General features: G+C 48.6%; 12 protein-coding genes across 12 annotated transcripts; 5 read left to right on the plus strand and 7 right to left on the minus strand.

Moving 5' to 3' along the window:
- Positions 1-356: 356 nt before the first annotated feature.
- On the minus strand, positions 357-799 carry N7479_002238 (uncharacterized protein; the record flags this gene model as incomplete). The annotated part of the gene is made up of 3 exons (XM_057249935.1): positions 357-456; positions 510-555; positions 643-799. 3 exons carry the CDS (start codon positions 797-799, stop codon positions 357-359), a joined length of 303 nt encoding a protein of 100 aa, XP_057114367.1.
- Positions 800-902: 103 nt separating this feature from the next.
- Positions 903-1,250, minus strand: N7479_002239 (uncharacterized protein; the record flags this gene model as incomplete). Its single annotated transcript, XM_057249936.1, has 1 exon — positions 903-1,250. One exon carries the CDS (start codon positions 1,248-1,250, stop codon positions 903-905), a length of 348 nt encoding a protein of 115 aa, XP_057114368.1.
- Positions 1,251-1,849: 599 nt separating this feature from the next.
- Positions 1,850-2,206, minus strand: N7479_002240 (uncharacterized protein; the record flags this gene model as incomplete). The annotated part of the gene is made up of 1 exon (XM_057249937.1): positions 1,850-2,206. The coding sequence occupies one exon, from the start codon at positions 2,204-2,206 to the stop codon at positions 1,850-1,852; it is 357 nt and encodes a 118-aa protein (XP_057114369.1).
- A 954-nt stretch (positions 2,207-3,160) lies between these two features.
- Positions 3,161-5,093, plus strand: N7479_002241 (putative MFS transporter; the record flags this gene model as incomplete). Its single annotated transcript, XM_057249938.1, has 2 exons — positions 3,161-4,341; positions 4,409-5,093. 2 exons carry the CDS (start codon positions 3,161-3,163, stop codon positions 5,091-5,093), a joined length of 1,866 nt encoding a protein of 621 aa, XP_057114370.1.
- Positions 5,094-5,522: 429 nt separating this feature from the next.
- N7479_002242 (NADH-quinone oxidoreductase subunit NuoF) lies at positions 5,523-7,217 on the minus strand (the record flags this gene model as incomplete). The annotated part of the gene is made up of 3 exons (XM_057249939.1): positions 6,885-7,217; positions 6,755-6,826; positions 5,523-6,680 (listed from the first exon to the last, which is right to left on the minus strand). Exons 1-3 carry the CDS (start codon positions 7,140-7,142, stop codon positions 5,523-5,525), a joined length of 1,488 nt encoding a protein of 495 aa, XP_057114371.1. The 5' UTR covers positions 7,143-7,217.
- Positions 7,218-8,312: 1,095 nt separating this feature from the next.
- On the minus strand, positions 8,313-10,582 carry N7479_002243 (SET domain protein; the record flags this gene model as incomplete). Its single annotated transcript, XM_057249940.1, has 4 exons — positions 8,313-9,526; positions 9,601-9,860; positions 9,938-10,486; positions 10,566-10,582. The coding sequence occupies 4 exons, from the start codon at positions 10,580-10,582 to the stop codon at positions 8,313-8,315; spliced, it is 2,040 nt and encodes a 679-aa protein (XP_057114372.1).
- Positions 10,583-11,158: 576 nt separating this feature from the next.
- Positions 11,159-14,918, minus strand: N7479_002244 (SAPS family protein; the record flags this gene model as incomplete). Its single annotated transcript, XM_057249941.1, has 3 exons — positions 11,159-11,836; positions 12,169-12,846; positions 12,897-14,918. The coding sequence occupies 3 exons, from the start codon at positions 14,916-14,918 to the stop codon at positions 11,159-11,161; spliced, it is 3,378 nt and encodes a 1,125-aa protein (XP_057114373.1).
- Positions 14,919-16,689: 1,771 nt separating this feature from the next.
- Positions 16,690-17,080, plus strand: N7479_002245 (uncharacterized protein; the record flags this gene model as incomplete). The annotated part of the gene is made up of 2 exons (XM_057249942.1): positions 16,690-16,875; positions 16,931-17,080. 2 exons carry the CDS (start codon positions 16,690-16,692, stop codon positions 17,078-17,080), a joined length of 336 nt encoding a protein of 111 aa, XP_057114374.1.
- Positions 17,081-18,475: 1,395 nt separating this feature from the next.
- Positions 18,476-19,200, plus strand: N7479_002246 (putative SNF7 family protein (Cta1); the record flags this gene model as incomplete). The annotated part of the gene is made up of 2 exons (XM_057249943.1): positions 18,476-18,541; positions 18,616-19,200. The coding sequence occupies 2 exons, from the start codon at positions 18,476-18,478 to the stop codon at positions 19,198-19,200; spliced, it is 651 nt and encodes a 216-aa protein (XP_057114375.1).
- A 276-nt stretch (positions 19,201-19,476) lies between these two features.
- N7479_002247 (NRAMP family metal ion transporter) lies at positions 19,477-21,338 on the minus strand (the record flags this gene model as incomplete). Its single annotated transcript, XM_057249944.1, has 3 exons — positions 19,477-20,293; positions 20,363-20,634; positions 20,700-21,338. 3 exons carry the CDS (start codon positions 21,336-21,338, stop codon positions 19,477-19,479), a joined length of 1,728 nt encoding a protein of 575 aa, XP_057114376.1.
- Positions 21,339-22,292: 954 nt separating this feature from the next.
- On the plus strand, positions 22,293-22,661 carry N7479_002248 (uncharacterized protein). Its single transcript, XM_057249945.1, has 2 exons — positions 22,293-22,473; positions 22,495-22,661. Exons 1-2 carry the CDS (start codon positions 22,355-22,357, stop codon positions 22,505-22,507), a joined length of 132 nt encoding a protein of 43 aa, XP_057114377.1. The 5' UTR covers positions 22,293-22,354; the 3' UTR covers positions 22,508-22,661.
- A 3-nt stretch (positions 22,662-22,664) lies between these two features.
- N7479_002249 (uncharacterized protein) lies at positions 22,665-25,356 on the plus strand (the record flags this gene model as incomplete). Its single annotated transcript, XM_057249946.1, has 3 exons — positions 22,665-23,699; positions 23,762-24,339; positions 24,393-25,356. The coding sequence occupies 3 exons, from the start codon at positions 22,665-22,667 to the stop codon at positions 25,354-25,356; spliced, it is 2,577 nt and encodes an 858-aa protein (XP_057114378.1).
- Positions 25,357-25,687: the final 331 nt, after the last annotated feature.

Genomic DNA, 25,687 nt, shown 5'->3' on the forward strand with positions numbered 1-25,687 from the left:
TTCGTAGTCATATCTTTGTGATCACTTACGGCTCCGCTCATTGGCTTCACCAAAGTATGGGTATAAATAAAGCGCCTAGGTTATACTTTGCTGTATTCGCATATCAGGATGTTTATCAAGGGTGGCCTGATACCTGCGCTCGTATAATACTCCACGTGAATAGTACTTTAGTGACATGTTAGTCACCGTCATATTCAAGTTACTAGTTACATATTAAACATCATTTGTGCCTATTATAAGCAAACTAAAAGGATCAGGAGTTGGTTACCAGCGAATATTGGATTGATTGACAGCGATAACTGTGGTTCCAACCTCTGCATAAATTGCGTCGTATGTAGAACTTCCAGTCACTGTTGTCAAGGTCCACCAGCTTGGCTAGCTTGTACAAAGTAGTTGGTATCAAGCCATTTTTCAGTGCTATCAATGGGACCAGCATTTGAGAAACCCGAGATGCCCCTGGAAATAAGAATAATAAGCATATACCATCTCGGGGAAGGAATATCACTTACATTTTTCCGGTCAACTTATCGTAGATGAGATTCGATGACGAGGCCACTAGTGACTGAAGACCCCACGGCACAAGCTGTCTTATCGATATGTTAACGCAATGACTTAACAGATAAAAACAGAGTAGGAACTTACTGATACCCTCGGTAGAATTCTTCACGGATTGCGGGGCGGATATGAGGACGCCTGCTCTAGAAATACTCATCGGTGAGAGGCTCTCCAGGAACTTTATCCCAGACAATACAGGTGGTAAAGCCCAATGGAATAATGCCATCATGCTTCTGCTGTTCATGTTGATAGCCAAGAAGTTTGGGGATAACTTCGCAGCCTTTTTCCTTTAATTTCTTCAATGCTGTCAACTCAGGATGCTGAAATGGTGGACCAGCCTGGCTTCCTCAAGTTCTGGAGATTGGGAAATCGGTGCCGGCGATAGACATTTGTTGATACATCCGCAGAAATGCTGGCTTCTTGGTTCGGTCATCATTGCGGTAGCAGAGGAATTTGACGGCGGCAAATAGAGGACCAAGACCATTGTTGATGTCCTTATGAGTCATAAGAAGGGATGTCTCCTCGAGCTTCTGATTATCTATATCTGACAGGGCAGAAGTGTTTTTTTTGGTGTCTGTGGTGACCTCAGTGCCATGAAGGCCGACAAGGAACACAGTCTCAGCGCTGTGGATGGAGAGATTTCTATATAAGAAAGGCCAAGAATGAATGGTAACTGTGAAAGGCACTAGGGACATAGTTACTCAACATGGTAGATATTTATCCATCTGGGTGGCATCATATTTATCTTCATATCGTCAACTAAACGGAAGGAGCAGCCCTGGAAGTACTAACACATGTTACATAGAAAAGTCGGGTTGCACATTTTGCACCTCTTCACGACCTGTATTATATGTATGCAGCTAACTTCCCAACAACAAGGGGAAATATCAAATATAAATGTACTAAAAGAGGTTTGAAAAAGACATGAAAAGGTCGTATACGAGTGACTGATTTATCAAGGACGATTAGATTTCCAGCCCATGTATACCATTTCACAATGCTCAGAATTCCAACACTCCACCAGCACGACCTCGGTTTGATTGACCACTGCTGAGCATCCATACCTAGCCACACCTCCTGCCTCGAGCCTAATAAAAACAAAATTACATGCTCCTTTTAACAACATATGTATATATTTACCGAGATATATATACTACACACTGCGTCTACCTGGGTCTATTTTATAATTATATTATAGTACACAATTTTGTAAGATCGGCCTAGTAGGCGATGTTCAATTTAGATCTTAGATAAATACATAAGACCAGGGTACCAGGGGCGTTCAAACCAATGCTCAGTCTAGAAAAACTGCGGCACCACGGTCACGAGGTAGCAAGACACGGTTATCCCATACCATCGCACGGCGGACTCCAACTTCTGTCACGTTCATAGTTTCCGCAATTGCCTGGTAGGTAGCCTGCCAATGGGCGTATGAATGGGGGTTGGTTGCTGTCAACGTATTTCGGAGTAGCTCGGACGCGAGTGCTCGGCCTGCGCTGGGTCGGAATCCGAAAACAGCAAAGGTGATTGGCAACGCATGTCGCGCATAATCCTGTATTGCCACTTGCGGGGATACAAAAAGGTCGTTGGCGGCGGTACATAGCAATATCATCGAAAGCAATTCGGAGTACGCAGTGTAAGCACACTTCATAAAGCGTATGTACGCTTTGTACGATTTTTCGCGGATAAACAACATTCGCTTGGCAATAACACGCTGGATATACCACGCCAGACCGATACGTTCGACGAATGCGTGACACACATCCACATTGCCCCATAGTCGATGAAAGTCGCTCCAAGAACACTCTCGATGATATCCGACAAGAATCTATCCCACAGGTGGGCGAACAATTTGCACCCAGTGCTATCGAGGTGCCTACCAATCAATTTGTCTTGTGAGATCGCTTGGCCAGGCTGTATGTTAACAACCCATCTTTTGGCGCTGCCAATAGGACCAGCATTTTTGAAACCTGAAATATGCCTGAAGATAAGAAGAATAAGCACATCCCCTTGGACACCATCTCGGGGACAAGGAATATCATGTACAGTTCAAATCTTGGATGAGCCAGTAGAGCTCCAAGCTATACTTGATCCTCGTAGGCCTTGTTTATCCGGTGTTCGGTAACGCTTCCAAGTCAATTGCCTGTTGGAACCGGCCCTTCAGACTGTGCTCATCTTCACACTTTTGATATCGCGTGGTCTCCGTGTAGGCTTAATGGCCTGTCGGTCTTGTTCTTGAGCTCTGTGCTCTGTCTGATGGCTCTACGTCCTGTAAAAAACCAGCCCTGTATCAGATCTTGCCCTGAAATTCAAGTTTGTGAAGAGCACAGGATTTTGTATGGTATTTCCCTACCAATAGACGGAGAATGCATGATGTTGCCTGGTGCTCCAAGATCTGTAACACTGGCAGTGGAGAAGTGATGTGGTGCGAAGATAAAGTTGTCCAGGGTTGTGCAGACACTGTTAGGGAAAGTGCCGCAGAAGAAGCTACTCTCCTCTCATTCTCTACTCTGCTTCTCCATTTTCTCTACTTTTCTATTCACTACTCTCGCTATCATTGCCCACTTTTGCCATCATTCTGTCAAGCTATACCATCTTCCTCAATATGGAGCTGCAACAGATCGAAGGAAGTCGTGAGGCAGGGACTGTGACAGTACCTGGTCCCTTCGAGCGCGCCCCAGCAGATCGCAGTGTAAGGAGAGTCGACAGTGGGTACGGTCCTGGCTTTACTGAAGTACCCGTTGCAACCCCAGCCACCCATACATCCCCCAGCGATGCCAATTCCAACAACGTCCATGATCGGCCCGAAGCTGCTACTGACGGCACCTCAGGCTCGCCAGCTACCGAAGCACATGTCGAGATCGCAGAAACAGCACCTGATAATTCTCAACCATCGTACTCGGCATTCAGCAAATACGAAAAATTGTTCATCGTGATAATGGTAACGCTTGCATCGTTCTTCTCCCCTCTTTCCGGTCAAATCTACTACCCAGTCATGCCAACATTAGTACGGAACTACCATCTTACCCTGGAGCTGATCAACCTCACAATCACTACATACATGATCTTCCAAGGCCTGGCCCCGAGCTTCATGGGCACATTCGCTGACACTGGGGGCAGACGTCCAGCCTATATTATTGCGTTCGCGGTTTATACCGCTGCCAACATTGGGCTGGCGCTGCAGAACAGTTTTGCAGCGTTGCTTGTCCTCCGCTGTCTCCAGAGTGCAGGAAGCAGTGGCACCGTGGCCTTTGGTTATGGCGTTATAGCGGATATTGCGACAACAGCAGAGCGTGGGAAGTACATTGGGCCCATGGCAGCAGGTGTTATGGTTGCACCGGCACTAGGCCCTGTTATCGGTGGTCTTTTGGCCAAATTCCTAGGCTGGCGCAGTGTCTTCTGGTTTCTGGTCATTATTAGTGGAGGATACCTGGTGTTCTATGTGCTTGCTATGCCAGAGACCGCACGCAAGATTGTTGGTAACGGCAGTGCAGCACCAAATGAGTGGTGGCGCAGGTCGGTCATCCAATGGTGGTCCAAGAGGCAGGTACAGTCGGATGAAGAACGTCACGCAGAAAGATCTCAACAAGAGACTTCGCAAACTAAGAGACTTAGGTTCCCGAATCCTCTCAGGTCCTTTGTCATTCTGCTGGAGTGGGATGCCCTGATGATCATTTTGTACGTCGGAATTGTGATGTTCTCGAATATTGCTCTACTAACAAGCATTCCCAATCTCTTCGGTCCCTTGTACGGGTTCAACGAGCTCCAGATTGGTCTCTGCTTTTTGTAAGTTTCTGTGTCTCCCTCTTTATCCTTCCAATAAAGGGACCTACTGACTAACACAAATATCCAGGCCCCTTGGAGTAAGCTCTTGCCTTGGCGCAGTCCTATATGGGAAAGTCATTGACTACAACTACAAGCGAACAGCCCAGAAACTCGGATTCCCCGTGGATCTGAAGAAAGGAGACGACTTGCGCAGCTTCCCAATCGAGCGCACTCGCCTGCAAACAGTATTCCCAGTAATGGCCATCGGCATTGCAGCATTCATCCCATACGGCTGGGTCCTGCAGCAAAGAGTACACTTAGCTGCCCCGCTGGTGCTCCAGTTCATCATAGGCTTCTGCTTCGTTGCATCCCTGAACTGCCTTAGCACCCTTCTTGTCGACCTATTTCCAGATAAGCCCGCCACGGCTGCGTCGGCGTGCAATCTTGTTCGCTGCTGCCTCGGTGCTGTTGGGGCCGCTGTCATTAGCCAGATGCTGAGCGGCATGGGGTGGGGATGGTCTTTTGTTTTTCTGGGTTTGGTCATGGCTGTTGGGATGGGGATGCTCTGGGTTGAATATGTGTATGGCATGGGCTGGAGAGAGAAGAGGTTGCTCAAGATCGAGCGGAAAAAAGCGGAGAAGGAGGCGAGAGCCGCTGAGATTCAGGTCGAAGGAAAGGCCGATGGAAGAGAACAGAGGGATACTGATGTTCGAGAATTGGTTGCTGGTGCTAATGTTGATGTTACTGGAACTGATACTCGCTCAAACCGGTGAGGGGGAAAACATAGGGGACCATCGCTCTGCTATCATGAGGCGGTGGACGTTGTTGTTACCATACGACTGCCTGTTATGACCATAGGATTGATCGCTTTATGGAAATGGAGAAAATGAGAATATGCTACGTAGCACGAATGAAGACATCAAATGCATCAAATTTGCTACCGACTGTACAATAAAGGAAAAACCTAGGCGCGATAGAGGAACACGAGGGGATCGAGCAGAGTAAAGAAAAGAGAAACACCACCCTCCCCGGCCGGACCAGGCAAACAAGAAGCAAGAAAAGACATTACCGGCCAGGGAGAGGGAGATATAAGAGAGGTCTAGATGTGATAATCATCCCCGACCCGTTCCTGCTTCTTTTTGAGGGGCCAACATAGGGAGGAAAAAGGGCTTTAAATGAAAAAGGAAAGGTGTGGGGAGCGTTTACATGCCAGGGGAGATCAGTTTGCCCTCAGCACGGCTGTTGGGGTGCCAGCCACCGGCGTAGGGGGCAGCGCCGAGCTCCTTCTCGTACTGGCGGATACGGGCCTCTAGTTCGGGACGGAAGTGGCGGATCAGACCCTGGATGGGCCAGGCAAAGGCCTCACCCAGAGCGCAGATAGTGTGGCCCTCGACCTGCTTGGTGAGCTCCTGGAGCATGTCAATTTCACGCTCGCGGGCATTTCCAGTCTCGAGACGCTGCATCATCTGCATGGTCCACTTGCTGCCCTCACGGCAGGGGGTGCACTGGCCGCAAGACTCGTGCTTGTAGAAGGTGGACAGGCGAGAGATGGCGCGGACGATATCAGTGGACTTGTCCATGACAATGACGGCAGCTGTGCCCAGACCGGTCTGTGAATCCTTGAGGGCGTCAAAGTCCATGAGCTGGTTGTCGGCCACAGACTTGGGGATGACGGGAGTTGACGAGCCACCGGGGATAATGGCGAGCAGGTTGTCCCAACCACCGCGGACACCTCCACAGTGCTTCTCGATCAGCTCGCGCAGCGAGATGGACATTTCCTCCTCGACTGTGACGGGGTTGTTGACGTGACCGGAGATACAGAAAAGCTTGGTGCCGGCGTTACGCTCACGGCCGAAGGAAGAGAACCAGCTGGCACCACGGCGCATAATGGTCGGTGTCACAGCAACGGTCTCGACGTTGGTGACTGTGCTGGGGCAACCGAACAGACCAACTGCAGCGGGGAAGGGAGGCTTGAGGCGGGGCTTGCCGGCCTTACCCTCAATGGACTCAATGAGCGAGGTCTCTTCACCACAAATGTAGGCGCCCATTCCTCGGTGAATGTACACGTCGAAGTCGTATCCGGAACCGCAGGCATTCTTGCCAATCAGGCCAGCCTCGTAGGCCTCGTTGATAGCCCGCTGGAGAACGGTAGCTTCGTGGTAGAACTCACCACGGATGTAGATGTAGGCGGCGTTGGCATTCATAGCACGACCCACCACCAAGCAACCCTCGATCAACTTCTGGGGGTCCTTTCGCATGATCTCTCGGTCCTTGCAAGTACCGGGCTCACCCTCATCTGCATTGACAACCAGATAACGGGGGCGAGGGTCCTTGTCCCAATCCTTGAAGTTCATGAACGACTGTCGAGTAGCGGGTCAGCCCGGCTATCCCACAAAACACTCGCGTTCGTCGGAATTGCGGATAGGCCACTTACGTATTTCAATCCTGAAGGGAAACCAGCACCACCACGACCACGGAGGCCAGATGCCTTGATCTCTGAGATGAGCTGTGTGTGGCATTAGCAATTGATAATTCCCCAGCTCGTCAATTGTGCGACAACCCACCCAATCATCGCCCTTCAAAAGCATATCCTTGGTCCGGTACCAGTCACCATATTTCATTGATGACTTCAGATCCGCACCGTGGTGTGAGTAAAGGTTGGTGAAGATCCGATCTTGGTCCTTAAGTCCGCCATAGTGCTTCACGGGAGGCGCCTCCGACACAGATGCGAAGGAGCGGGCGGCCGCCCCCTGGGCGCGGAGGGAGCGGGTCGAGAGATGGGAGAGGGAGGAGGTGGAGGGAGCCGCCGCTCTGGATATCATGATGACGGCGGGGGTGACAATGCGTGGTGAGGGTCAAAGGGTCGTGGAGAAGGAGGGAAGGGAGTCGTGGAGCTCACGGCAATTCCTGCGCTTGCTGAATGATCCGCCTTTGGCTTCGATATGATTGGGTGGTACCTTCTCACGTGACCGCGTTGCTGAGTCAGTATTCCAGACTCGGTCATGACGCCCTTGTGGTCCCTAACGGAAGTTAGGGCCTAATAGTTATATACCGCTGCAGTGACAAACACACGTTCTGTTTATCCCTATGATCTTTTGGCCTAGCGGCTAAATGATCTTATGTAATCCCTTAGGAGTTGCGACCTAAGCGGTGCTTAGGATTACACCCTCAAGTATATATTATCACGTGACTTTCTACGTACAAAAAGAGGTGCTTTCACCTCAGTGGCTTCATTCTCTAGCATATATTCGAATTCCCTTTTTTGGGCAACCTCTCATGGTTTTCTTTTGTGTCCTCTTTTCTTCTTAAACTGTTTTTTATCTTCAAGTCAGTAATTGTTACAGTGATCATAGGCAAGAATAGTCGGCCTCTTATGCAACCTTGTGATGCAGTCTTTTGGTGGTCTTCTTAGACATTCTTTATATATACTTTTGGATATTCTTTTCAGAAATCTTCTTCCCCTGCTCAGTATGGGAAAAAAAAGATATTGCCACGTCCAAACGACCACCACAACTATAAAATGGTTGCAACCACTAGATGACAACATGCACGCACATCAACAAATGAAATCGCTTCAAGGAGCCCCCCTCTGAGAATACCGCACCCCATACTGTTTCAAATCCATTTTTTGACCTATCTACATTCCTTATTTTCGACCCGAAATAGCTTGGCTTACCCGTTGGCCTTGCCATTGCAAGGTGTCGCCAACTACCTGCGTACTGGCCCTGTCAAACAGCTTCGCGAATTGGGTTGACCGGACCCAACCTTTTAACATGGCTATGGCTGCCACTGACAGCGCTTCCTCGGTCAGCATTGCAGTCAAAGTCCGTCTTTTTACTATCAGAGAGGCAGCCTAGATCACACGATGTGACGAGGGTCCTCTGTTTCTCGGCGACAGTTCCCTCACGCGGCTAAAATAATAGACATAGAGCAAGTAGGCTGAACGTGAACGGTAAACAACTCTTTCACTTCTATGTCTACTATCTCTTTATTTATTCTTGCGGCACATAAAGGCATGCCTGCTTCAACATGGACAGTGATCCCTCCATCTTTAGAATCTCAAATGGCTCAAGAGGAATCATGACCATTTCCGAACCTGCCACTGTCCATGCCCATTTAAGCCACTCCGAGTCTAACCACCCACTACCCTCAGTAAGCCAATTAACCCCATCACCAGGTGCCAATGAGCTTGGTTGTTCCGCCCTAGTATATTCTTGGAATTGACGAAGTGTTTCGCTGGCTTCATCCACCCCAGTTTCAAGAGATCTGGAAATAACAGAGGGTGGAGGGTATTGCTCAAGCAGGAAAGTAAACCATCGGTTGAGACGCGACGACAATTTTGATCGTGCCTCTGGTGAATTATATGTTGCAACTAGCAAGCAAATAACCGTTGCAAATATAGTCTGTGGATCGCTCGAGATACTCGGGACAGCCTGGCTCACCACTCCGAGGGCGTGCTGGAAGCATGTCTGAGCTGGCTCCTGCATTTCAGCCGGGAGAAGGCTGAAAAGCTCGCCTAATCTGAACAGCTCACCATTTTTAGTGATGAGTGATGGACGCTCCAGAATACGCACTTGGATCCGGGACATGACATCGTCTGGGATGAGGCCGGCCGGGATGCGCGTCATTAGTTCATGTATGAGGGCCTTGGTATCCTCCCAACTTTCACCACGCTTGTGTTCTCTGCCACGTGTAATAGTCCAAGTAGCGATAACCAAGGCAGCCTGATCTAATGTGATTTGACCATTGCGGTAGATCTGGGAGTGGATCTGGTTTAGGGTGGTTGGTTGCGAAGGCAGATGTTCCGCACTGGCTTTCAGATTTGTGGCATGGGCCATGAGCTCAAAGCTAATCTGACCGAGTGCAGCGTAGATACTATGGCTGTTTCCATATCCCGGGGGAATGCGAATACAGTCCTCGGTGATCTCGAGCATTTTGCGTTCGCGTGCGTTTGATTCCATGACGGTCAATGCGTTGAAAAGTGCCGGTGAGAAGATCGAGTGCTCCATCCTTGTTTCGGGTGCCAGCAGTGGGTAAAATGGATTGAATATGTAGTAGTGGTCTTCGACATTCTTGGCAACCTGGGGGAACAGTTCTAGCTGGCGAGCCTTGGCTTCGCCGAGAGGGCTGTCAGGCTTCACACCCAGATGAACAATGCGATAATCAGTTGGGTTTCCGGCAATGCAGAATCCATAGTTTATCAACACTATGTTGTAGTCAGTCTCTTGGAGTTCAGACGTTCAGAAATATTGAATATCACGTGGCAAACGCGATACGTACATTGTTCATTATTACGAGGGCCGTAGTTGTTGGAAATTTCATGGCCTACCGAATGATCTTCAAGCACAAGTAGGCCAATATCCTTATCACCCGCTCGCCACTCAACCTTCGCCATTGGCCGATGGTTCGGAAGGTCAATGAGCGGAAGCAGCGCCGAGACTCCATCCTCAGGAAGATCATCAGGTTGGACAGCCCCAGATAGAACCTTTGACGAGAATGCACGGGAGGTAATGATAGTTGAAGCCCAAAGATATAGCTCCCTGTATACAAATTAGTATAATGTTTCCTCGGGCTTAATAAAAGTGACAGCCAATAGCAGTATGCTATAGTTACTCACCAAGTATACTGCTCACAATCCGGGAATCCAAGTGCATCCAACTGAAGATAGCCCGAATCGTACTTCTGCTCCCATATCTTAATTCTCTCAACGGCAGCTTCGGGAATTCCAGTACCCTGAATCCAATCTACATCCTCCTCGCCAAAGAACAAAGGTGTGGTCAATTGACCGGGCTGAGGCAGGGTACGAAGATACGGATACCAGAATCCCTCGGGCCCCCGTAGATACTGGCCCATGAGGAAGAAGGCAAAAGTCTCCTCTGGTCCGACTTCATCAATCCATGTCCGCGGAAGGTCAATTCCGTATTTGGGGAATGATCCCCGTGGTGACTCGTAGCCTACGGCATTGTACCAGGACATTGACACGTTGATTGGAGTGTTGATCACCCGGGTCTCTTTCGGGATTGGTTCTGGCCAGTCTGCTTTCACTTGCAAGTGCACGCCGCGAGAGGCGTCTTGTGCAATGCGTACGCTCTTGTCGATTGTGCCACCATGCTGGATGAACCAGGTTACTAGCTCTGTGTGGGCTTTTAGACTTGGATCAACTTGTCTGTTTCGCGTGTGTTAGATATGTTTAACATTCTCTTGCAAGATAATCTGGGAATGACGTATCGCCAGACTGCGCTTACTCTGAGGAAGCTGCCATTTTCCAAGCAAATTAATAGATTTTATTTGATTGATATTTTTTTGTGTTTCCTCACAGGCACTGTTTGTTATCGACACTGTTATCCAAGAATGAACTCGACTTGGTGTATCGGTCAAAGTCCTGAGGAAAGAATTGATGGGGGGTGGTGGGGGCCCGCTTTTTTCCTCTGTGAGATCCAACGTGCTTCTTTATGTACACATTTTGAAGAATGATCTATGAAATAAAATACTCTCGGGTTGATCAACGGTGCTACCAATTGCTTAAACTAAATCAATTCGCTTCTCCAGACTTCAACTATCGTACACAGGCGAATGCCAACAATCAAAGGCCATGGACTCGTAAGTCGAACTCAGGTAGGTGACATGCGATACATGCAAGGACACAAATAAAACATCAGATCAGAAAGCTCTCCATGCAGAAATTGAGGATCATGAATGTAGAACCCCATAGCTACTCCATCGATGGAAAGTGTATATACAAACGCCATGCCGCGACGGCGACTCGCGCAAAAATCCCCCCGGTTGTTCAGTAGGATGTACCGTCATAGCCATGCAATCAAATGTAAAGAGTCAAATCTTAGTTCGAGGTTGAGGACTTGCGACCAGGGACCACAATTTCCACCAATCCGTCATCCTCACCATCACTGCTGTCATTTTGCTCGTCGTCATAATGGGAGCTCACGGCTCGGGTTCGGCGGAAGTTGTTGTATCGGCCGGGGCCCGAGAGGTTGGAATAACCAAGAGATTCATTTATGATAGCCTCGTCTTCATCGTCGGAGTCCATCATTCCAATGCCACTGGGTCCGACCATCTCACCCATCTCATCATCGTCATCATCCTCGACTTCGAGAGGGACACGAACCTGGCGCCTCACGGATTCTGCATGGCTATCACCTTCATCTTCAGATGAGTTGGTCGATAACGAGTCTGGAGGGCTGAATCCCGATTCTGGGAAGGTAGGTGAGTGTTTGGCATTTGCTGAGCCAAAATCACTATTTGGGAACGCAGAGCTGCCTCCCTCAGCATCCTCATCGATCCCTGCAATTACGAATGGGTTGCTCGGCCAGTCTGACTCTCGGCCCTCACTCCCTTCGGCCCCTCTGCCTTCCTCGTCGCCATCTTCGTTTTCGGATGATTGCTTTTGGGCGGCAAGGCGCGCGGCTAATTGGCGGCGTGCCCGTGATGGACCAAGGCTCAATGGAGCAGGTGGCGGGGGTAAGATAGGAATAGGTTGGCTGGCTGAACTCGTTAAAACCTATGAGAAAGTCACGTTAGTAAAGATAGCAATACATTTGACTAGTTTCAGTCAAAATCACAGTAATTACACAAGGGGGGCAATGTAAAATAGATGGGCAGGGAGATTCCAAATCTCCGCAGGAGGTCGATGGCTCCATTGAACGAGCTCTAGCAATCAAGCACTCTACCCGGAAGTCTGGCTCCGTCGCCTCTTGCTATGGCTTTTGATACATAGGGTGTATTAAGATGATCGGCGAAACTGGGAAGGACAGAAGAAGGGGGAAGATAATGGGGAATGCACGGAGTCGATCAAGGATTGTGCATCACGTCAATCGGGAAGAGGTCACCCACATTGTCAGTGTCACCTTGATCGGCATTGCCGGAGTCTCTGTCGTCCTGGTCCTCCATTTCTTCGTCCTCGTCGTCATCGCTTGAGCTGGCAAAGCCACTCAAAAGGGAGGTGCCACCTCCACCGAATGCTCCACCAGAAACACTTCCTTGGCCGAGATCGAAGCTCTGGAAGGTTGAGCCACCGATTCCTCCATTCAATCCTGCGTCTGCCAGAGCGTTGGAGTTAGAGAAGCCTTGGCCAGCGTTAGTGTTGTTAAGGCTAGTCTGGCGAGACCCAACCGACATGTCAGGACGAACGCCGCCGAGAATGGCATTGTCCCGCTCGCGAGTCTCTGACAAAGTCTGCTCGACGTACTCAATCCAGTCAGGATTCAACACGCTCTCCATAACGGCCCGTGAAAGCAACTCCGGCGGGTGACGCTCGCTGAACTTAACGACTTCCTCCGCAACAAGAGTAAGGTGTCCCATGTATCCGAGACGGATTTGCTTGGTCCGCTGAGTCTCATCGCTGCGCTTCTGTCCTTCAACAATCGCGTTGGTGATCCGTCCGATGTCAAAGACATTGACTGCGAGTGCCCTGTTGTAGCCACGCTCCATGGGCCCATTGAAAACTTGTTGAATCACATCATAAACAACATTGTGAAGGAAGTTATTCCACGGGAAACGGAAGAAGAAGCCCTATCAATGGTTAGCCTAGGTTCTCGGGCTTTTCCAAGAGAGATACTAACCAGGATCGTTGGGACCACTTTGTTCTCCACAAACTGGATCTTCAAGTAATCACCGACGACGGGTTGTCCGTTAGTATCGAGTTGGATGTATTGTTCGGCTGAATCTGCATCGCCTCCGTCATTCATAATGCTTGTTTCCTCGGCCTGTGCAGTAACACTAGATACTTTTTCTGATTGATCGGCAGGGGCTGAGTTTGACTCCGATGCTTGTTCCTTCGAAAATAGAGGGGCCGGAACATCTTGAGAGATAGAAGCCACGGGATCTTGGTTATCCTTTCTATCCTTTTTCTGCTGGCCTTGTTCGTTTTCCAGATTCATGCTGCCAACTTGGTCAGGGAGACCAATAGTAGGCGACGAGGGGTCAATGGCTGCGGTGGAACTTTGAGATGTATTTGTGGTTTCTTCAGAAGACACTAGCTCTGCTGCTGTGATCTCCGATGAAGGAATTTCGCTGACCGTTTCCGTTGGCTGCGAGTTGGCAATAGTCGTTGTGTCGGCACCAGATTTTGCACCCACTAAAACACCAGATGCACCAACATCCTCAAATCCTTCTTCTTCACCTGCATGTGGCACTTCGGTGATCTTGATCTCTTCTGGTGATCCAGAACTGAAGGCTGAATCGTTTGCGAAATCAGCCGTGGTATCATTACAATCAACCCCGGAATGCTCCTCTTGGTTTGGATCAAAAACTCCTTCACGGATCAACCGCTCACGTTCCTCGTCTCTCTGCTTGACGTACTCATCACTGCCTGGCTCATTCAGAAGACCCATATTACTGCAATGAAGCAGCTCTGCCATCAATTCACACGTCTTGAATCGGTCGAAACCAAGTGGCTCAATTTGCCCACCCCATGCAGAGTTCAACTTTCCTCGCTCAACAGTCTTGAGCTTGTTTCCATCATGAATAGTGTGCTGGGAACTTTGAATGAGAGCCATGAACTGGGGAATATGTTTGGCGAAGAGACGTAGCAAGGTTCCAAGGTAGATAGGGTCGTACGTAGTGAGCATTGTATCGGGACCGCCAAGGGACTCCGGGTCATAGTCGGAATTGTTTTTGCGAATCACCTCAATTACAATACCCACGCCCACGGTCAGGGGATTGCCGCCCATGAGCATAGCATCGATGAGTTGCTGTACGCACCGGGTCGAGACAAGCTGGCGTGTCAAGCTGTTAGGGCCAATACATGACTGGTCGTTCGGGCTTGCATTTGCAGATATAGTGATGATCGCTTTCAAGAAATCACCTGCCGAGGTTTGAACAGATGCCGGACGATCAGGCGACAAGAAACACAAAAGATTGGGAATCAAATCCTGGGACTTGAGCCAGTCAACGGTACCCTGGCCACCTTCCGCCTTCTCAAGGCTGATAATTTTTAGAAGAAGATCCATGACCATCGGGTTGTCAACATGCTGCAACAATGCTGGGACAATTCCATCAAGGGTCTTGAGGAACCCCAGCATCTCCTCGGTCTTTTTATCAAGCAAAGTCTCGTTTACTTTCGTGAAGTAGCTTGCCTGCAATGAATCAAGAGGTGGGGATCGTCGCAGAAAGCCCCAGAAGTCTCGCAAGTATGAAGGGTTGGCCATCATAGATTCAAGGATGGACCAGGTCTCTGATGAGAGAATCTCACAGGCAACATAAGCATGCTTCAGACGATTCTTCTCAACTTTGTCTAGATCATCTGGGTCAAGAATATCCCTCAGCGGATCCCCTTCCTTCTCCTCGTCTGTGTTCGTCTGTTCCGCGGAAGCGGCAGCATCCTTATCCTTCTCTGAGGCGTTTTTCGCATCATCTTCATCGTTCTCTTCATCATCACTCACCAAACTCGGTGCAGTGACATAGTCCATAAGCCGTTTCAAGACATGGTCCTCGCGCAGGTATTCAATGAGTTTTGTATTAAGCTGTTTCAGTTCTTGAATGATTTCGGGCTCATCCAGGAGTTCCTCAAGAGTGATATCGGGTTTGTCGAGCAGGGTATCGATGGTGGAGATATTCGCATATCCCCCAAAGCGCCAAAACATGATGGAGTATATAGCCGAGGGAAATGATTCATAAAATGGATTCGTTTCGTTCGTCTCCGAGATATCGTAACGGAGCAGTCTATGGTACAAGGGCTGGTCGAAATATCGGGTTCCCAGGAGAGATTGCACGACAGGCCGATACACCGGCAAGCCAAGCGTGGTGTCCACACACAGAGACCAGGTTGCGCAGGTCGAGTGGGGTCAGGTCGACCGTCACGGTCGATAAATGACTAGAGCTCGAGATGTAACCAATTGAAAATTGAAGCGATCTAGCGCTGTGTGAATAGAGAATGTATTAGCAATCGGGCTCACACGCTTGCATCACTAGCAGTCCCGATGATGTGTTCCCGTGAAGCAAGCCGCCTTCACCGAGTGGGTGCGACAGACGCAGTGGGAGGATATGATCAGGGAGATTTATCGGAGCTGCTGAGCCAGAAGACAGAGCTTTTGATAGTGTGTACCTTCAATCTTGAGGGAATGACGAAGAAAGAGAGAAATCTGGACCTCCCTGTGGGTTTGGAGAGGGGAAGATGAAGAAATGGCGAGTGGAGTTGGAGAGTCAAAATGAACAGACTCGAGGGACACACACAGAGAAAGAGACGGGAATGGCGACTCAACACCTGTCCATCAAGGAAGCAGTTGAAGGGAGAAGAAAGAGAGGTTCCGCTTCGGGGAAGCTGTGCTGATCGATTACCGATCCCTGATGGCCACGAGCCCTGTAGCAGGGGCGGAAACACGTATGTAATCACCGCGGGGATAAAACCTCCAGATAAGAATGAACTACAAAGATCCCTGAATATATGTGACTTTGATGGGAATTATTTGTTTATTATGTTTTTTAAAAAAATATTATTTATCTATTCCTGTGCTTTTAAATTTCCATCTCATCTCATCATGGGGTCAGCTGCATCCATCAAGATGACGGTGGGTACGGAGTACTGGGTACAACCCTTCCCCGCCACATTTGTGTGCTGAAGGAAGTAACAGATACATTCAATAACCTGTCCCACGTTGTAGCCCAACTTAACTGCCACAATGATACAAGGATCTAGATACTAGCGGATAGTACATCATCTGACAATTCTGCTATATGAATTTTGTAGAATCGCATAGCAAACATCTCCCCACCAATGTGAAACAGGCTAAAGTTACACAGTGATATAAAACCCATGTGCACATGTGAACTGAAACTTCGATTCGAACGTACTTTATGATCACGTGTGTGTTTTGTGGCCTCAGGTATAAACTGACGTTCCCTACGCTTATAGTTATGGGAACTCCTTTTCGAATATAACGCTTCTTTTCTCTAGCCATATCCTGTTAGATAAAACAATTGACTACAATTTGGTTTAATGCACTTGTGGCTCTGTCCTAGCTTTTTCAGATAAGGGCCGGGCAGGCATCTGCTCAGCCTCATCCAGCTTGCCTAGATTGAGATAGGACTCCGATTAATGAAGGACATGGCATTAAAAGCCCTACCTAGTCCTGTACTAAGTAATATTATTGGGATATCTTACTTTCGTACCTTCTAAAGTTGAAGGCGAGGCCAGTCGTCTCACCGTCTATCGGGAAATTCCGATGATGCAAGCCATGGATTCAATCACTGAGAAGCCCGAGTGGCATCACAATGGACATGTATACAATTCAATCACCTCTTAAGTCATTCATTCACAGATATCAAGTTTTTGACGAGGAAATTATTACCAAGCGGCGCAGAGAACTCGCCGAAAACGGCCCCCAAAATGATCGATGAGATTATCAAAGAACTCCAATGAAAGCGGAAGCCTTTGTGAAAACTGGCTGCACAGTTGCCTTCGACACCGCGGTGGTGAATTCAGATACCCAAATCGAAGTTTCCTTGCAGCAGGCCTTGAAGTCTGCAGTTCGCCCGCTAGATTATGTCCCAGAAGGACAAAAGGATTACTATCCAGGGTCCAATGATAAATTCGTCAATCTGGTATACCCATCCTTTTTGCCGCTGATCTATGAGAAGTCGCATTCTTCCAGATCAGATCATCGCAGTCGAAGCTTGCTTCCAGAAGAGCCAAGGTGTCCCACCCAGATTTCCCCCAGAAGGCGACACGGAACTCGCTGACTGGGATATCGGTATCCTTGATAATGATCCGCAGCTACAGCTGAAGCCATACAGCCGTCAGTTTTAGTGGCTCCCTGTGACGTGGAGCTCACAGATAAAGGTTGTCGCATCGCATCTTATATTAATAACCTGCCTCCTTGGGAAATCCGATCCCTTTATGAAGTTATTGAGAAGAGCATCGCGAGGGCAGTTCAAGTCAATCTCGATTAGAATTGAATTACATACGAGACGGTTTGATACGAGGGTGTTGATTGGGTAGAGACTGACGAAAGTGAAGACAAATACTTCACAGTTCAACTCCCTGGGCCCGGTGATTTTGAGCCGCCTCACCTACCAGGTGGTAGGATAGATTCAAGCCAAGACTATGCTGAGAATGGATTGAAAGTCATTATCCAGTTAGTCAACATTGAATTGGCTCATTGAGGGACAGTTGTTGAGTGCCATCCCTTTGTCCTTCATTTGACCTCCCCAATCCTTAAATTCCAAGAAAGCACACCTAAAACTAACGAACTATAGAATGAACACATATGTTCCATTGCTATCTACTAATCCGCGACAGGATCTCCAGGGCTGGGAATCCCGAAGAGGAGGAGGATCTATGTAGATAATAGGAACAAATCCTAGGCCTAGTGCGAAGATAGATGGAACAGTCATGTTTAGGGAACCAACTTTCGCAAGTTTTCAACGAAAACGGTATAAAGCCTAATCCCTGTAGACGACCCTTCTATGATAACCAGGGATGACAAATGGCATTGCCCAGTATACGTAAATGGATGTACGGGTATTTGGCCTAGCGGTTGTCGTTGGCGACATTGGCGCACTGCCTCTTGGATCCCCGTCCATCCTCAGCTTGAGTGCCGTTTGATCTCAAGTTGCCGGATCGCCTACGGGCGATGACTTTTTTCTTTTTAGTTTGATACTTTTCCAATGATAATGATGCCTTACTTACTTACACTTTGGTGTCATTGAATGGGTCATTTGCGATCTCAACTAGAAATATGGCCGAAGTTGACAAGTTGGAGGATCTTAGAGCTGAGGCACCTCAAAAAAGATATCAGCCCTAGAGGGCACCTGCGCACCTGCCCAGATCAGTGAGCTTATATAATAAATAGTCGTGCTCGGTTTTACTCGGCGAGAGAAAAAAGTGGCAAGGCCTGAGGACTAAAATGGGAAGGGAAAGCCGAGAAGCGAAAGAAGCTACCTAGTCACAGTACACAATATGTATAGGTACTTAGGAAATAATTCAGGGCTTTTTACGGAGTAGTACTCCGTACTTTATTCCATATGTACTCCAGCTCTTGACAAAGTGCTCTGTCCCCAGCTATTGGTTGATGACCCCGACCCACCAACCGCGGTTTTATTGAGCACTGGCCACACATGGTCTGGAATCGGTCCCAAGTCCGCTGCCTATTTGCCCTCACCTTCACCTTTGAATAATAACAACACAACCCAACCCACCATCATGAACCGGCTATTTGGCACAAAGAGTACAGGCCCTAAGCCTACTCTTGAAGGTGCGATTAGCAATGTACGATGCCCGCACAAGCCTGATCCAAGGCACTCATCTCGCCCCCTCAAGATACCCCACTAACCATACAACAGGTCGACACTCGAGTTTCCAGCATAGATGTCAAGCTAGCAGCCCTTAACTCCGAACTCTCTACATATCAAGCCAAGATCGCCAAGATGCGCGACGGGCCCGGCAAGAATGCCCTCCGACAGAAAGCGCTCAAGGTCCTTCAGCGACGAAAACAATACGAGGCGCAGCGAGACCAACTCTCCCAACAATCATGGAACATGGAGCAGGCGGGCATGATGCAGGATAATTTGAAGAATGTGATGACGACGGTGGACGCGATGAAGACCACGACCAAGGAACTCAAGAAGCAGTATGGCAAGGTCGACATCGATAAGATCGAGCAGATGCAGGATGAGATGGCAGATCTGATGGAGGTCGGGAATGAGATTCAAGAAAGTATCTCCCGGGCCTATGATGTCCCTGAGGATGTTGATGAGGCCGAGTTGGATGCAGAGCTTGAGGCGCTTGGCGAGGAATCCATGTTTGAGAGCAGCATGGGCGAAAGTGCTATGCCAAGCTTCTTACAGGATGAGGTGGCTCCCCCACAGTTTATTGATGAGCCGCCGGAACAGCATAAAGTCAAGGAGGCCGCAGGCGGACTTGGATAAGACTAATTTTAAAGCGTGCTTTTGTTTGGCGGCAACCAGGTGTTCTTCTGTGTCAAGGTACAGGCAGCGGAGTTGATTGGGTGTTTATTTTAACTTGCAATAAGCTACGCTCATATCATATTTGAAGCTCTCGTTTCATTCATGTGTTATATTATAGCAATTAACATATGCATTATTAAGCTCCATAGATCAGTTTTTCGCTGCAATAAGGGACGTGCTTGGTCATTCTATCGTCCCAGATGCATATACCTTTGGTATGGAAAGCATCACTAGAGATTAGGATGCTTTGCCCATTCCCACTAGAACCAGCAGGGCCACATTCATCACAACGATGACAAGCCACACAAGGACCGCAATCACCGAAGTGAGTAAGCTATTCCGCATCGGAACTGTCACCACGTCAACTTCACCCTCTCGTTCGGAAGGTTCTTCACTCCGGACGGTCATATAGCGGTTGAGGCAAGTGAACCAGATAAGAGGTGCCGAGAGAAATGGCAGAAGAACGCTCAAAACAACCTGACTCGCAGTCAAAGTCTTGTCGATGCCCTCCTTTCCAACGGCTGCAGCAATGATGATGCTAGGAATGATACTGATCGATCGGGTGACGAGTCTTCGAAGCCACGGTTTGATAGTCCAATTCAGCATCCCCTCGCTCACCATTTGACCAGCAATTGTGCAGACAATTCCAGCAGAAATGCCTGACAGTAGCAGGGCGAGAGCAAATACTAAGCCGGCTGCTGGTGAGATCGATTTAGAGAGCAGGCTGTGAATTCCAAAAAGATCGGCATTGCCTCCGCCAGGAACATCATAGAGAGCAGCACCCGCGACAATTAGGATTGCACTGTTCACAAACAGGGCGAAGGTGAAAAGTGATAGCGACAACTCGATGATCGAGTACTTCATGCAGCCGCGGATTGCATGAATGGATGGGCGATATTTCACTTCACCATCAGCGTTCCCTACAGGCACGGAGCTATCCACATAACCAGAATTGACGTCGAATTCCTTGAGACGGGATTGAACCACGCCGCTACCAAGAAATAGGGAGTGTGGCATAACAGTGGCACCGAGGATTCCACAACTTTGGTAAAGACTGTGGGTACGTTAGTACATAGCTCGTTTTTTTGCGGGGGCAGTGAACAGGCAGATTAGACAGACTTACCCTTCTGATTGAACGATGGCTGAAGATGGCAAATATCCGCGGAACACTTCACCAACTGACTGGTCCTTTATGAGAGAGAGCTGAATGCAAAAGCAAACAACAACACCTAATACCAAAGCCATGACAAAGAACTCGAATAGTCTAAGCCCCCACATCTTCCCATTAGGTCGGTAGAAAATGAGAATGAAAAAAACATCGACCAGTGTGATAGCACAACCAGCTACCAAGGGGAGATTGAACAATAAGTTCAACGCGATCGCTGATCCAACCACCTTTCAATTTTGTCAGTACATCAATAAAAAGCCTCTAGACCAAAAATGTGACATGTGACACTCACCTCTGCAATATCAGTTGCGATAATGGCTGATTCTGCGAGGATATAGAGACCAATCACTAGCCATTTCGGAAGGTGTTCTCGGCAATTTTCGGCCAGGTTCAGACCAGTCACAGAGCCCAGCTTGATGCATAGGGACTGCAGAAGAATTGCAAATAGGTTAGAAATGAGAACAATAAACAACAAGGCGTACTTGAAGTCTGCACCGGCTGCAACATCCGTGGCATAATTTCCGGGGTCGATATATGCAACTGCGATGAGGAAACCAGGGCCGATGAAACGGCTGAATTTAGCCAGGCTTTGAGCGCAGTGCAGAGAAGAAGATGTCAAACAAGTAAAAAAAGGGCGGCGAGGTGATCCGCTGCTCCTCGGGGGTGAATCACCTCCCGAGTCCGCAGCGATCACTTCGCCGCTGGGATCCTTTGCTTTTCCAGGGTCTCGGTCTTGCCGACTGTTCGGTCTTTCAATCGATAACGTATCATCTCCTACTGCATTTGCAGAATTGGCATGTCTTCGATGGACTCTAGAATTGGCGAGACCATTAAAGTCATTCCGCATAGTGGTGTCCGGGCTGAAGGGCGGTGGGCTTTGATTCCAGCTCGGGTTTTTGAGAGTGTCGTCGGTCCGCGAGGGGCAATTCATGACTGCAGTGATGTTTATATTAAGTGTTGGGTTCTCAAGAATCAAAGACAAATATGCAATGGGTAACTTGTGAGATCCTGTGAGAGCCTGAAACTGTCCGGGTCTCGTTGATTCCCCGTTCTGGTACCAGCAAACTCTATACCGGATTTGTCTCACACCATGAATTCCGATCTCCAAGGAGTCAAGTCCCCGCTTATCTTACAATTCTACATTCTACATTCTTACTCCGTACGTTCTTTTTTTAAAAAAAGGAAAATAAGAATTGTTGGGGCATAAATGATCGCCTTAATTCCCGGAAGTCGCAAACGGTTGTGGATCAAATTCCACTCAAACAGTAAACGGTCAGAGTCATACACATATACTCACATGCACCAGTTGACCTTTTGCATAAATTATGATCAGGAGATCTTGGAAAACCAAGTGGCTAAAGAGCTATTCGGCTTAACTCCATGCAATACGAGACTTTGTTTATCTTCAATTGGGCCAGGTCCTCCCGGCGTCGGCACACTTGGGCATGAATTAACAAAGAGTAATGATGATTAAAATCTATACCCTATAGGATAATTAAGCTGGAGATATTGCTTTTTCATGTCATTTATATTTAAAGTACGGAGTAGATGTATCAAGTTGATGTCAATCAAGGATCTATCCAAAATATATATACTCCGTACAACCAGCCGGATTTAGTAATAATAGTAAATAACAGTAATAACAACAATAACAATCAGTCAAACAAACAAAAAAAAGAAGCAAGGACTATATGCATACTTAAAAATTACCCCAAAAATGAATGGGCAATAATATGCAATATGACATGTCTGGCTCTCATAGGCTTCAATAATACTATAGAAGGCTAATAACTGCTAATAAACCCCATGTTCACCGCCAAGTCCTTATGTTGCCCCTAGCAACCTCTTTACCCGCACGTTGTTTACTCCTCCACCTTCAATCCAGCCAACCCCAAGGATCGTCTCATGCGCTAAGTCGAGGCAAGTGGATCAACATCTTGATACTCGATGACGGTTGCTGTTGGCAGCAAGACGCCGTTGATTCTTCAAATTCCCCAGCTTGCCCATCGTCTGATCTTTTTTTCCCTTCCACCAGACCTATCTCCTTCCCCGCTTTTTTTTTTTTTGTGTTTTCTGTTAAAATTTAGGTGCTATACTTGATTATCACCCTTCTTTGTGATCGCGTTACTGTTCTGTCCTGCGTTTGTTTGCACAGATCCCGTGAGTTTGAACTGCAACTACCCGTTCCCCTCCTCAGATCTTCATATGCTTCATCTGCTAACAAGATGTACTTAGTTGCTGGTCAAAGAGGATAGCAATGGCTGCGAGTACCTCCGGTCCCAAAATCTTTGACGATGCGAACCGATCCCCTACCAAACAGTCCATGTTCCGGGCAATAATGTCATCCAAAACCCATAAACGAAATCAATCAGCCGACGATGCCATGGCCCTGCGGCCTCTGCAGAGAAGCAAGCCAACCGAGAACATCCATTCCCCATTTAGCGAGGAGCCTGGTTTGATTTCCGGCTACCGCCCGCTCAGTGAGATTGTCCCCAATCGTGATGCGAGCGACCACGGAATGGCCACGCCAAAGATGGGCAAGGAAAGAAAAGGAGCTTTGCATAAGAAGACTAAGAGCGCTGTCTCATTGAAGTCTCTGCGAAATTATATGGAGCGGAAGGATGGTAAATCGGAGGAGACGCCCTTGCAGAATGAGAATCCGTCGCCCAAAAAGGCCAAATCATCCAATAGTCTCTCGGCCATCCTCAAAAGGTCCCAACGGGGAAGAAAGGATGGCTCAAAGCATAGTCGCGATAAGGAAAACCGCAGCCCGACTGACCTGATTGACAATATGCCATCCCCAGTCTGGTCGCAGGACTCGGCCTCGGTTCATAGAGAGCCTATTGGTCGATCGAGGCCGAACTCGACCGCCGACATGGGACGAACTGTGGCAGACGAAGTCTCTCTCTATACGCCCAAGGGCTACGGGCCAAGCCAGCAACGCAACTTCTATGACTACCACCAACCCTCCCTCACCAAATCGAGTGACTCGAAGCCTCGCCCCAAGTCAGACATTCTAACAGGAAACCACAAAGTGAAAAATCTTCTTGGGTTGCAGCGCGCACCTTCGGGAGAAAGTGACCTTGTTGGGCGATCTGATAATGCTTCCTCTAGGAGCAGAGGGCCACCAAGTCCACGAAGAACATCTCCCCCTACTATGGCGAAAGAAGAGCCCAAGCGACTTTCTCGTGTACAGGCTGCTATCTCGGTATTCAATGCAAAGGAGCGAGATGCCGACGTGCATCAGCATCTGAATTCCAAGGATCTCGAAAGCGAGTTTGAGAAGCTGCTGGTTTGTTGGCCGTACTATATTACAATTAATCTGAATTGCAAAGACTAACTTATGACCTCTAGGATGCGAGGAATATTCCTCATAACATGAGAGACAAGATGCGCTCACTTGATACCAATATCAAGGCTGATTTTATCCAGAAAGATCGAACAGAGAACATTACTCCTCTCAGCCCAGGAACCGGTGATAGCCGTCGAGGACGCGGCAAAGAATCCAAGGAAGATCCCCAATCTCAGGATCGTAAAGGTTCCCGATCACGATCTAGGAGCCGCGGGTTTAGCTTCACTAAAGGACCCTCGTCGCCTGGGAAAAAGTTGCGGCGGGATAGTGAAGCATCAAGCCGTCGTCCAAAGTCTGTGGATCTTTCTCAGCCTGTTGGTGTCTATACCACTCTCTCAGCCAATGCTTCAACAGCATCACTTGCTGATGCGGCTGCTGTCGATACCGCGGCGGATCCTTCCGATTTCGTGCATTACCTGAGAGAGATCCAAAAGCCCGAGATGGTTGAGGTGGGAAAGATGCACAAACTGCGTCTTCTCCTACGCAACGAAACCGTCCATTGGGTCAATGACTTTATCACTGAAGGGGGAATGGATGAGATTGTACAGCTTCTCTACCGCATTATGAAGATGACCTGGCGGTATGTGTTCTGTCTCCTCCTTCATTCAGGCTAGTAGCTAACGTAGTTTACAGAGAGGACCATGAAGATACCCTTTTACACGAGGCATTGCTCTGCCTGAAGGCTCTGTGCACTACATCTGCGGCCCTAGCACACCTCAGTGCCATTGAGGAAGAGCTTTTCCCCGCTCTGCTGCATATGCTCTTTGACGAGGAAAAGAAGGGTCCCAGTGAGTTCACCACTCGAGGGATCATTGCAAACCTGCTATTCACGCAGCTCTCCACTGCCCCTGCTGGTGAACTGGGGACCAAGCGCGCCAAACAAATCCTTTCTTACCTCAAAGACCCTGCACCGCCAGTGGACAACCAGCCGCTGGCCTTCATCGCCAATATTTACCAGTCACGACCCTATAGAGTGTGGTGTAAAGAGGTCACCAACGTGACCAAGGAGGTCTTCTGGATTTTCCTTCATCACCTGAATGTGATTCCCCTCCCTAAGTCGGAGGACGTTTTCGGTGAGAATACATCAGTAGACACTCGTCCTTACAACGAGCGTCACTTCCCAGTCCCTCGTCCTCCTGTTCCGGCTGCTCCCTACGTTGGCGGTGTCGAATGGGATGCGACCAACTATCTTGCGGCACATCTCGATCTTGTGAACGGCTTGATTGCCTTCCTGCCTACCACTGATGAACGAAACCAACTTCGTGATGAGCTCCGTGCCTCTGGTTTTGAGAAAGTCATGGGCGGTAGTCTGCGTACTTGCAAGGAGAAGTTCTATTCTTCTGTGCATGATTGTCTACGAACCTGGGTCGCAGCAGCCGCCGATGATGGCTGGCCTTATACCTTTGTCCGTGAAGGTCCACCCCGAGTAGGCGAACCTGGCTCGCCCACCAAATCCCCCAAGAAGTCCGCACCGGGTAGTCCTAGAAAAGGCCTGATCGACGAGCGGCCGCCCAGGCTGGAGCTTGCTCTGGATTTCTCGGACAACCGTGCAGCTGGTCCGATTTCCCCATCGAGCGAACTGCGCAGCTGGCTCTAAGAACCGGGTGCGCAACCCCCCGGTTCGATTTAACGAATTTCCCATTCCTCTCTTGTCTTTATTTCCTATCTTTTTTTTGGGTTTCACATTATCATGACTCGGCGTTAGGGCTGGACCTCAAGCAGCCCCACTCCAACTTATTTTGTTGGTATTTTTTGTTTACTTGACCTTTGGAGTTTATTGGTGGTCTGCTATTTCTGGCGTTGGCATTCTCGGTGTTATTGGTATGTTGATTGCATTTCCTTGTCCAGAGAAGTCCTGCGGACATGATGTAATGAAGCCAAATATTGGCACAGGCGACGGAGCAGAAAGTGAGAAAGAGACAGACTGT

Source organism: Penicillium vulpinum, assembly GCF_028829585.1.
Source record: "Penicillium vulpinum strain IBT 29486 chromosome Unknown utg000001l_segment0_segment0, whole genome shotgun sequence".
Lineage (NCBI taxonomy): Eukaryota > Fungi > Ascomycota > Eurotiomycetes > Eurotiales > Aspergillaceae > Penicillium > Penicillium vulpinum.

Coding starts and splice junctions, on each gene's coding strand:
- N7479_002248 (XM_057249945.1), top strand. CDS start 22,355: ATGACGGTTGCTGTTGGCAGCAAGACGCCGTTGATTCTTCAAATTCCC.